The sequence below is a fragment of the Diaphorina citri genome, unplaced genomic scaffold (genome assembly GCF_000475195.1).
Source record: "Diaphorina citri unplaced genomic scaffold, Diaci psyllid genome assembly version 1.1 scaffold2939, whole genome shotgun sequence".
Lineage (NCBI taxonomy): Eukaryota > Metazoa > Arthropoda > Insecta > Hemiptera > Psyllidae > Diaphorina > Diaphorina citri.
The window spans coordinates 14,155-26,157 of record NW_007380351.1 but is presented as its reverse complement, the minus strand read 5'-3'; the positions used below and the strand labels follow the sequence as shown (position 1 = coordinate 26,157).

The 12,003-nt window shown below is 36.5% G+C and overlaps 2 protein-coding genes across 2 annotated transcripts in view; both read left to right on the top strand.

Moving 5' to 3' along the window:
• The first annotated feature begins 8,093 nt into the window (after positions 1-8,093).
• LOC103519785 (trafficking protein particle complex subunit 2-like) lies at positions 8,094-10,466 on the top strand. The gene is made up of 2 exons (XM_008484874.3): positions 8,094-8,210; positions 9,921-10,466. The coding sequence occupies exon 2, from the start codon at positions 9,943-9,945 to the stop codon at positions 10,360-10,362; it is 420 nt and encodes a 139-aa protein (XP_008483096.2). The 5' UTR covers positions 8,094-8,210; positions 9,921-9,942; the 3' UTR covers positions 10,363-10,466.
• Positions 10,467-11,405: 939 nt separating this feature from the next.
• Positions 11,406-12,003, top strand: part of LOC103519784 — a gene marked incomplete at its 3' end in the record, with an annotated part of 3,207 nt that continues 2,609 nt past the window's right edge. The window contains exon 1 of the mRNA XM_008484873.2: positions 11,406-11,728. The remainder of the gene's footprint in view (positions 11,729-12,003) is intronic.

Sequence of the window (12,003 nt, the reverse complement as noted above, 5' to 3'; positions counted from 1 at the left end):
TGGACATTCAAGTCCAATAGACAAAGGGTTACAAAGGTATACTTGAATTTTCACTTTATATGAATGAAATCGTTATTTCTTTTCCAGATTAAAATCAATGGAAAATAGTTGGTCCTGAAAACTGTTATAGACTAACAAAAGTCATGGCAAATCGATACTATTTCGTAATGGTTGGCAGAGAGGATAATCCGCTCTATCAGAGGAAAGCTGATGTAACTCTGCCACTAGTCCTCTGCACAAAATATGTCAACAAAAATCCAAAGGAAATTTGTGATTCAAAACTGGCACAAACAAATTAAATTGAAATCATCAAGATCTTACTTGAAAACTTTGTGGCTGAGTGGGGAATCATTGGAGGATAGTACACTATAATACCTTTCTACTCTGACATAGTTATATACATTTGAAAAATAGGAACACATGTAAACTTGCTAGCACAAATTCCGTGTCACAATCTGTGCATACTGCAAGATTTAGAACCCCTAGATTTCTATTGTAACAGGAAGTTATTTTAATTCTTATCTCTTGGTGTTTATCTAGGGTGCTAAGTATATTGACATGTTTCATAACACCACAGTTTGTTGGACTCTTCCCCTTGTACAATTTATCATTTTGCAATTGTTTTAACTTATTCATTGTCAGTATGGATAAACATTTAACATGTAATATTGTTTATATCCATCTCTCAGACAAGTTCTGTGAAGTCTTAAATCCCTAAAAAGGAAAAAAAGTGCACCCAAAATTCCAAGCATAAGTAGACACAAGTCACATCTAAAATAAAGCTATAGGACACATGTCTACAAAATCATCAGTGGCGTAGCGTCCATGTAGGGCGTGTATGGCGGCCATACACTCTAAATTTACTCAAATACCCTTAAATATTGACTTTAAATATTTATGAAGAAGCATCTGCATAACTTATGTAGTAATGTGCATGGTGATGGAAATTAGTGCCCTACATGCCTTACACTTGACTTTAGACCACGCTACGCCACTGAAAATCATTTAAAAATACCAAAATCCCTCCAGAACCTAATCTTTTTCTGGGGTAAGATGACTTATTGTAAGTTTAGAAATCAAAGTACCAATATCCCAAAAGAATAAATTACCTCCGAGTTCATGTTCATATTCCAGTTTTTCTTGGCTATCATCCAGTTCAATGTATCGGGAGTGAATTTCATTAATTCTCAACCACAAATCTTCATCCATGTTGATAGAGTAGTGAAACTAAAAGGAAGACAGTTTAGAAAGTTTATATTAATGATTTTGAGATAGGTTGTTATTGTAGTGGTGAATCTGCACCATGAGAGGTTGATGGTCTCTAGCCAAAATTACTTGGCCTGTCCCAAACTGCAGTCAACCATTTCCTTTGAAGCATGATAAACCCTTTGTAACCTCCAGCATGAACAAAGTATAAAAAAAAACCCACAATCTACATTTTAGAGCCAGACAAAGGAAATTTTACACTTCCGTTGACAATGATCAAGTCTGGGTTTAGTCTGTTTTATTTTACAGATGATCATTTAGTTACAATGCTTTTTATGTAACACAACTAAAACTAGGTAAACAATATGTTGATATTGTTTATTTACACAATAGTGCAGGGTTAAATAGCTATCATTATAGGCACTCGGAATTTTTCCAATCAGCCTGGCAAGAAAAATGCAGGACCTTGTCTCTCTGCTTTGTTAGCTTTCCTAGTTTCCTTTTAAATGTTCAGAGTTTTTCCAGTAACATTTGTTAAAGGAAGGCAGAATTAGAATTATTTGAAGAAAAGTAGTGTGGGAAAAACAGTAAAAGAAGAGAATTGAAAAGACTAGAAAATTTGGGGGAAGAAAAAAGTAAAATTATGTAAATATTTTCTCTTGTGTGTCACTTATATTGGAAGGGGTCTTTTTCATCTAAAAATACACGTATTAATTTTCATCATAAATAATCAAGGCTAAAACAATTTATACGTTACTATTAAGCACCAATTTCAACAAGAAAAAACAATAGATCTGTGAGGTGGTACCTAACATGAATTAAAAAGAAACCCTTCAGAGTACAAGTTAGTGCAAACGTATATTATTTTGTTTTCACCGCGAACAAAATTATGAAAATTTTAGTAATTTTTCTGTAAATAAATTTCCGTAGATAATTTTATTATTTTAAAAATACAACTATTGCTTGCTATATTCTCAGTTTTCTCCCTGCCTGGTTACTTGGTTATTACCCCAAACTGACAGTGTATAGACCTTACTGTACTTGTTAATAGTCTACTTTAGTTGGTATTTATTTTGAAGCACCTTCAGATTGACAGAATGTTTAACAAGAGGCCCATTCCAAAAAAAGTAATATGACTGCATTTCTTGGGCAGAAACAAAGTTCAAGTAACTGTTGCTCAACAATTCAGGTTGCAAAACAGAGATCCCTTCATGTGATAAGACTTACAAGCATGCTTAGAATAAGGGCTCTGTTATGGGCTATTGACATACTTGGTAATTCCTTGTTTTCTTAGTCCCAAGGAAGATGGCTGTCCTGTTTGTACAGGGATAACTGAATGAATATGTGACCATTGGAGGATTGAGAGGATCACACTGAACTGTTACTGTCCATCTCTCAGACTGGATTTCATAGCAATAAGTTAGGTACCAGAAGTACAGGTCATTTGGAAGCCACAACAATGAAAAATAAAGCTCACTTTTGTATTTAATCTAACACTATAACACTGGTCACTGTTCATTTGTGACAGCTCCTTTTTATAGCATTTTTTCACTGTCATGGCCTCTGAACTAATACCGAAGTCTGCCAGTAAGAGGTACCTACTTGTCAAGTACTCATTACTCAAGCTAGATTGAGTTGAAATGCTCTCCCACATTACTAAGGTGTGTAGATCTGTGGAGAGCTAGCAGGTTGTCTACAAACAGAGGCTTCTAATTTTACAGTAACTTACCACTTTCTTCGTCCGATTCGAACAGTATAGGGGACTTTTCGATTTGTGATCCAGTCGATATAGTAGAACTATCCAACGTACTGAGGGACTTTGCTGGTGTCCCTAGGGACATGGTTTCTAACATTGCTTCTTCAAATCTAAAAAAACAGACGGGTTTATAAAACCATTGCAAAGTTAAAACATGTCAAAATCTAGGTAAAATTTATCCCTTTTAGACGTCAAAGAACATACCTACTTAAAAGTGGTTATTTTAATTAAAATTTGTCGTTCTTTGACACTTTACTTATAGTTCAGGATTTCTTTTCTTTCAGCAAAATTTGAAAAAAAACTGACGATTCTGACGAAAAAAAATGAAAAAACAACAAATTGTAGGGAACAAAAGTTGAAAAAACTCGAGCACAGACGTAAAGGACCGTTTACACTTATAAAAAATGTGGCGCGAATATTTAAATTTTGAAAAATAAAAAAATATAAGGGACCTAGGATCCTAGGAAAAAATTCCCCTTATCAATCTTATCAGCAAGTAGCTAAACTCAAATTATTTTTGTTATCAGCTAGTAAGAATGGTGTGTTTTCATGTTCTGAAAGTTAGATTGAGACGGGTTTAGTATAGCTGGATTTTCTAATTTGTGATAAAACACCTGGAGGTAAAGGGGCTCACATCTAAAATGGCACCAAAAAATGCTCTGGAATTTAAAGTGAAGAAAGGTAAGCACACAGGATTGTCCCATACTATCTCATTTATATTTCTTACACCTATAATGACCAGGGCTTCCTATGTACCCATCTTTGAGGGAGAAAAACTTGGATTGCAGTCACGACCAGAACCGAGCAGCTTGGAAAACACAACAAGATATGTTGACCCCACTTGAGTGGGGAAAAAACGAAGTAAAAGAAGAAGAAGATTATGAAGGGAAGGCATTACTCTTCTACGATCAGTTGATCAGGAACCAGCCTAGTTAGCTTGGAAAGTCTCTCTGCCTTGTAAGAGCTAAGAGCTAGTCTTCCTTCTCTCTTTGCTTTCGGGGCGATAAGACGTTATCAGTTACAGTTCCCTCTATCAAACCTTTGAAAAAAACTCGTATTAGAGAGAGAGAGAAAGGAAGAAAGAGAGAGAGCAAAGGAGAGGAACAGGTCGCGCCGGGTAAGTATTTAGGTTAAAACTTATGTGTAGTTGATATCAAAAAAAAAAAAACATGAAACTCCGTGTCATGTTTATAGGCCGGGGGCGCTTCGAATTCTTGACGTTCGCGCGCCTCCTGACACGCTTGATTTGGTCATTTGTGCTGGTTGGTGAAGTATTTGGTCTTATATTTTGAAGATTTTTGCTTTTTCAATTGGCTAAATGAGTATTTATGACTGTATAGAAAGAACTTGATCATCTAATGCTCTGTGTTGTGTGTTCTATTTTCAGCTAAGATGGAGACGTGGGGAGAGTTTCCTTCACCTGAAGACTGGGATAATGAAGAGTACACGGGATCCTTGGCTGATAGCAAAGTATTTACACCTAGCTCTGCCAATGATGCCTTGCCTAATACTACCAGTGAGGATGCTATGCCTGCAGACACACTCAATGCTTCATTCAATTCACATAACACCACAGTTTGTTGGACTCTTCCCCTTGTACAATTTATCATTTTGCAATTGTTTTAACTTATTCATTGTCAGTAAGGAGCCGATGAAATAGAACTTTTACTAAGTAGAGAACTAAAGAGCCGAATTAATATTCCAGCCTCAACTCGTAATGAAAAACCTGAGGCACAAGGACAAATACTGCAAACTGAAGTTGATGATAAAAAACATTCGTGTGACAGTTCAGAATCAGTGAGTGTTAGTACATCTACATCAAGCCCTTTTATTCAATTCCACGGAGGCTCCAGTAGAGAGCAGCACTGTCGCTCCCACATCCAACAACACGACAGTAGAGGAGCTCAGGCCTCCTAGTCCCGTCACTATGTCATCAACATTGACAGCGGCCCAGTCTCAATATCTTAGTCAACTGACACAGCAAGCCCAGTCCCAAGCCTCTCAGCCAAGCTATGCTGCTGTGTCTAGTCCTTCTACCCCTGTCTCCTATACCACGGGCACCGAGTTTGTCAATAGCTACAGTACAACACTCAATGATATAGGCAACACGCAGCAGGTGCTACCACAGAGAAGTAAGGCACCTCGTACCAGAGTTCCTCCTCCTAGCAAGATACCTGCCAGTGCTGTGGAGATGCCTCCTGGAGATACGTCAGGAAGTGCAGGACTTGGTACAATAGATGTACAGTTCGGTGCTTTAGACTTTGGGTCGGAACCCTCGGCCTTCGAGTCTCCTGCTGATACCGGGGTCGGTGTGCAGACCATGCCCAAGTACTCCTCCCAGGCGACGGACCCTATAGCAGAACACTCCTATGTGAGTAGTACATCCCTCGCAGCGGCTGCTTCTCAGCTGAAGAATAACCATGCCAGTCTGACCTCTTCCCTCAGTAAGAGCACAGGGGCAGAGTCATTACTCAGCGGAGATAGTAGCTATGGCACAGGGAGGAACACAACGTTCCAAGAACTGGCCAACATGGCGAGTAAGGCGGCTCAAGATTCCTATGATACCTCGTCATTCCCTCAGCCCTCTGCCTCGTCTCTCTACCAAAGTAAAACCCCCGCTGCCTCTGCTTATCCTCCCTCCTCTACACCTTATGCATCTCAAGCATACTCCACCAGTTCCAATGTGTACTCTTCTAGTTCCGGTGGTTATGCTGCTAGCATGAGTAATGGTTCCTATTCTAATAGCCAGTACAACTCTTCCTATGTACCTTCTGGATACCCGGGTGCCTACAGTACGCAGAGCTACCAACAGCCAGGTAACTACTTCTCTACCTATCAGTTATCTCTTATCTCTAGGTACCTTTCTATTTATTTATTAGTTTTCTTATGTTTAATCGACTAGGACTTCATTCCTAGTTATTATCAACCATCTTAATCTATCAAAAAAGATCATAATACATAATCGTCTATCTTACCTACTTTATATGTAGATTGACTTCAATAATTCTTTAGACAAGGCGTACTTTCAGATTTAAACAAAGTATCGGTTGGCAGTTCATCAAAAATTTCTTACACACCAGAAAACACCGTTCAAGTCACAATACCTCATAGCCCTTCTACCTGGGATGATCAAGTCAGGAACTTTCCTAAACCAAGTACTTCCAAAATCAACCTCACCTCAAGTTCTTCTGCTGAAGCTGTGAACAAAGTGCAATTTGCATCCTCTACACCTATTAAGAAACAATATTGTCAGGAAACTTCGTTTTGTCAACAATCTTCAACTTATCCTCGAAACAAACCTGAAGTCAGGTCAGTTCTGCCTGGACCTTCCAGCATACAAAATTCTCCATTACGTGCTATAATACCCTTAAAGCCGAAACATAAAGCTACTAGTCCTAAAGTTTTCCGCAAGAAGACCAACTTACTTCGTGGAAAACGACGTAATATTAGCGTGAAAGACTTGGTGATGCCAGATTGTGAAGGTTGGTTATTTCAGAGAGATCGCAAGATATCTACTGTGCCACAATGGATCCGGGGTTGGTTTATCATCAAGGGTAATCATTTTTATGGATTCACGGATAAGGATAGTACGAAAGCACATCTGTTCATTTATTTACCCGGGTTTACTGTAGCGCCTGCTGTAGAAGTTAAATCTCGAAAATATGCTTTGAAGATTTATCATACAGGCACCACATTCTATCTATCTGCAGATTCACAAGATGAGTTTTCATCGTGGCTAGGTTGTCTGTCGCAAGCTACCATAGCTCATGATCGTTCCCCTGTGGAAAATATTACTTTTAGTGAGTCTGAAGGTGAGGAAAAGTCAAGTGATAAGTCAGACTCTGATAAGAGTAAAGATCACTGCTTTTCTAGCCCAAAAGTGAAAAAGATGTCGAATTTTCTAACCGGACCTTTAACATCTTCAAGCTCAAAACACGAAAAAAAGTTCTCATCCTTGAAGAAGAAAAAAGAAGATAATCATCACAAGTCAGACCATGGGAATTCAAGTCTGGACAGGAAGTATTTGAGATTTTTATCTGGGACTAATAATGTACCTGTTCCAACAGAACACTTTCGTTCTTACAGGAGAGTTGCTCCTGGTACTTTGAGTGATAAGTTGCCATCTCATGATTCTTCCATGACTTCAATGGAATCAACGATAGCTAGAACATCATCACCTCCCCTACAGTTACCTCCGGACATGGCAGATTATAGACTCGCTTCTCTTGCTAGAGCAGGTCATACAACAAATGTTCAGCGAGAACATAACACAACGCTGGAAGCCTTTATGATGTCGAGACAGGGTGAAGAACGGAGACAAAACCAAAGTACATCTGCATTAAGACCACCACAACAGTTCGCACCTTCTGTACCAAATTCACAACTAGAAGACGCTGCATGTCGCACCCACATCATGAGACAAAGTCACCCATCCACTTCACACAAAGAAAGTGAGTGCGGAATGAGTAATGTTGCAAGTTATGGCTGGTCAGAACCACTTGGTGCAAGTAGCACCAGTAGAAATTGCAACACCATACCTGATATTCAAACCAAAAGACTGAAGAAAATCGCCACAGTAAATTCGAATGTCCATCAAGGAGCGTGTGTAGATTCCAACTCCCTCTCTGAACTGGAAGATAGTTCAGACAGAAGTCATTTCCAGAGGAACACTACCAAGTCATCCTCTAGCTCCAAGTTGAAATCATTCTTCTCAACTTCTCACTGGCAAGACTCATCTTCCAAAACTTTGCTTGGATCCCCGAGGCTGAGACGCGTCTTGTTCCGTGAGAAATCTGATGCAAGCAATAGAGGTCAAGCGAGTAAATCTCACCCGACAAGCAATAGTCATAACGAGAGTTCTGCATCGGGAGATTTGGGTCAACATACTCCTGATTATCCAGGCCTCGAATACCCTCCTGTATTTGTAGAGGAATCCTATAGTCTTTCATATGTGACTTCTATCCTAGAAGCCAGAGCTAGTCCCAGTAGCAATAATCCCCATGACAGCGAAACTGCAAGCAATGATGGTGATGATAACAATGAGCCACCAGTATAATCCATACCACTCTAAGCAATACTATTCAACCAGATAATAAATAATGTATGTAGTACGTGTGTATAGAAATATGGACATTCAAGTCCAATAGACAAAGGGTTACAAAGGTATACTTGAATTTTCACTTTATATGAATGAAATCGTTATTTTTTTTCCAGATTAAAATCAATGGAAAATAGTTGGTCCTGAAAACTTTCTATTCCGTCCACACTAGTTAATTTTGATACATGTAAGGCACTTGCATTAACATGTTCATGTTACATTACGTATGTGTGGACCCGGCTTAAGGACTGAGTGGAACGGTGAGCATAGGGCACAATGCTCTTTGAATTTTATCATCGTCTATGCTGTGCTCCACTCTGTCCTTACACAAAGAGTGCAAACAAATGACAGTTCCTATGTGGTCCGCACATGAGCAAATGCTTCCCAAATCAAAGCAAACAATTTTTGAGTTGCCAAAATAGGGTTTCTTAAATATAGGGTTTATACAAATTTGTCAAAGCTAAATTAGGCTCAAAATCTAATCATGAAAAAAATTACTAAAATGTGTCCAGACACACAGTTTGAGCTTTTTGGTTGAACATGTAAACAGATAAAAACTCAAAGGAAAAATTGTCATGTTAAATTTGAGGCTCATGTCATTAATTCAATATTATTAAGTCATTCAATAGGTTCTTATTTTTCTAATGCCAGAGCTTTGAGCATTTATTTTACCTAAGAAGTACCTATCTACTTACTTATTATTTGTGTGACTCATACTAACCATTATTTTTCATAAACCTCTTGGCTTTGTAGGTACCTAATTCATAAAGTGAAATTTGCAAATGGATTTTGTGCCTTATGTTTCAGAAGTACCTACCTAGGGACTGTTATGTAAAGCTGTATAATAACTGCCAACTAAGTAATCCTGTAAAAATAGGTTTTACATGCCTATTTACTATAGTTATTTCTATTCTTATACCTACTAATATTTACTTAAGCATGTTTCTTTGTTCATTCAATAGGTTCTTATTTTTCTAATGCCAGAGCTTTGAGCATTTATTTTACCTAAGAAGTACCTATCTACTTACTTATTATTTGTTTGACTCATACTCTTGGCTTTGTAGGTACCTAATTCATAAAGTGAAATCACCTCTTTTGCAAATGGATTTTGTGCCTCATGTTTCAGAAGTACCTACCTAGGGACTGTTTTGTAAAGCTGTATAATAACTACCAACTAAGTAATCCTGTAAAAATAGGTTTTACATGCCTATTTACTATAGTTATTTCTATTCTTCTACCTACTAATATTTAAGCATGTTTCTTTGTTACCTATTTAACTTAAAAATCTTTGTAACCCTCAGTTTTATTGGACTTGAAGTGTTTCTTAGGTTTGTTTTGATTTATTACTTCATTTCCAGTGTATGTCAACAAGGTTGGCTGTAAAACAATGTGAAAGCTGATGTAACTCTGCCACTAGTCCTCTGCACAAAATATGTCAACAAAAATCCAAAGGAAATTTGTGATTCAAAACTGGCACAAACAAATTAAATTGAAATCATCAAGATCTTACTTGAAAACTTTGTGGCTGAGTGGGGAATCATTGGAGGATAGTACACTATAATACCTTTCTACTCTGACATAGTTAACAATATACATTTGAAAAATAGGAACACATGTAAACTTGCTAGCACAAATTCCGTGTCACAATCTGTGCATACTGCAAGATTTAGAACCCCTAGATTTCTATTGTAACAGGAAGTTATTTTAATTCTTATCTCTTGGTGTTTATCTAGGGTGCTAAGTATATTGACATGTTTCATAACACCACAGTTTGTTGGACTCTTCCCCTTGTACAATTTATCATTTTGCAATTGTTTTAACTTATTCATTGTCAGTTTTTTTTTTACTTTCTACTGAAAACTGTTATAGACTAACAAAAGTCATGGCAAATCGATACTATTTCGTAATGGTTGGCAGAGAGGATAATCCGCTCTATCAGAGAGGATTCTCTTGCAAGGAAGCAAATGATAATGAAAACAAATATTACTACGAGTTCATTGCACACGCTTCTCTAGATCTCTTGGATGAGCAAGTGTGGCAAACAGATCATATGTATCTGAAGACAATAGATAAATTCAATGATATGATGGTATCAGCCTTTGTAACGCCTACTGGGGTCAAATTCCTAATGGTTCACGATAGTAAAAATGAAGAGGGTATCAAGAAGTTCTTTACATCTGTCTACGAGCTATTCATCAAGTACTCGCTGAACCCTTTCTATAAGATTAATACCCCCATCAATAGTACTTATTTTGATTCTAAAGTTAACTTTTTGGGGCGCAAGTTTTTAACTGGAAACTGAAACTGCATTAATGAGGGCTTTGATTGCTTTGCCATTTTTCTCTTATATTATAATATAATATTAAATAATACATTATACCTACTTATTATATTACATTAAACCAACTTGTCTGTTTGTTCATTTGTTGTGCCAAATTTTATTTCTATATTTTTTCTTCGTTATTGGTTTTCAATTTAAGTCTTCCGGATTTAATTTTTCTTTGAAACATGATTTTAACGGAGGCAATAAAGTATGCCTAATGTCTATGTTAGTAAAATGTAATGAGATGATAAACGCTACCTACTTGAAATAATTTTTCTTTGAAACATGATTTTAACGGAGGCAATAAAGTATGCCTAATGTCTATGTTAGTAAAATGTAATGAGATGATAAACGCTAAGGAAAAAAGCTATTTTTTCCGATTACTTACCTACCTAGACCTACTTGAAATATGATATTTTCTTTGGGGCTATATATACCTACGTGTAATTTTATTCATTATTATTTTTTAAATATTATTATGTGTGAATATTGATTATTGATGTCTATTATACATGGTATTTCATATTCTAATAAGTCTTTGAAGAAACTTTAGCATAAGAACATAGAGTAATTTATTTTATTTGTACCTATTACCTTAACGTATACCTACCTATGTGGCTACTCGAGTAACCATTCTATTTAGTATTTAGTGGAATCGTAATCGTTGTTATTATTCTTATTATTTTTTAAAAATTTGTTGACTATTTATATTTTCTAAACAAACTGTGGTGTCTAAATTTTTTTTAAAGTCTGTTCGTAAATTTTCGTAAATTCTGAATTCGGATCAACTTCAAATCTTTGAATTTAAATTGCTTGGTTACCCCCCTCTGCTTGTTCAGTTATTAAATTTCATGTTACAGTAAAAGGCAATATCTACCATAATTGACATAGTATGTACTATCTATTGTAGGTGTGTAGGTCTCTAAAATACATGTTTTTTATTTTTATTTATTTATTTTTTTAATCAAAATATTTCATTCAAAACGGATGTAAAAATATGTACATCGGTATTAAATTGCTTGGTTACCCCCCTCTGCTTGTTCAGTTATTAAATTTCATGTTACAGTAAAAGGCAATATCTACCATAATTGACATAGTACCTACGTACTATCTATTGTAGGTGTGTAGGTCTCTAAAATACATGTTTTTTATTTTTATTTTATTTTTTTAATCAAAATATTTCATTCAAAACGGATGTAAAGATATGTACATGGGTATGCACTTATGTTTTTTTTTTCATTCAGCATATTTTTGACTTATGTCACCTGCGACTATTTGAAATAGGTGACTCATTACTATATACCTGACTGACTCAGACTCACTTGACAAGCTATCCTCCCCATGAGTCAGCCAAGTAAACAAATTATTTAGGCAGGTAAAATAGGAATTTTTATATTTATGAAAAACAAAAATAAAACAAAATCACTCACTTAACTTACTATCACAAAAAATAAAAATAAAATACACACACACAAACACACACCCGCACCCCCCCCTCCACACACACGGACCTTTGGCCGAAACCCTTTTTTTGGGGGCAATTGGACCATAAAACGTCCACATCCGTCAAAAAACGAAGGTCGAAAAATTAATCGATCACAATACTTTCCTCGTCATTTT

What these genes read in the sequence shown, in the direction of transcription:
- LOC103519785 (XM_008484874.3), top strand. Translation starts at nt 9,943, where the DNA reads ATGGCAAATCGATACTATTTCGTAATGGTTGGCAGAGAGGATAATCCG.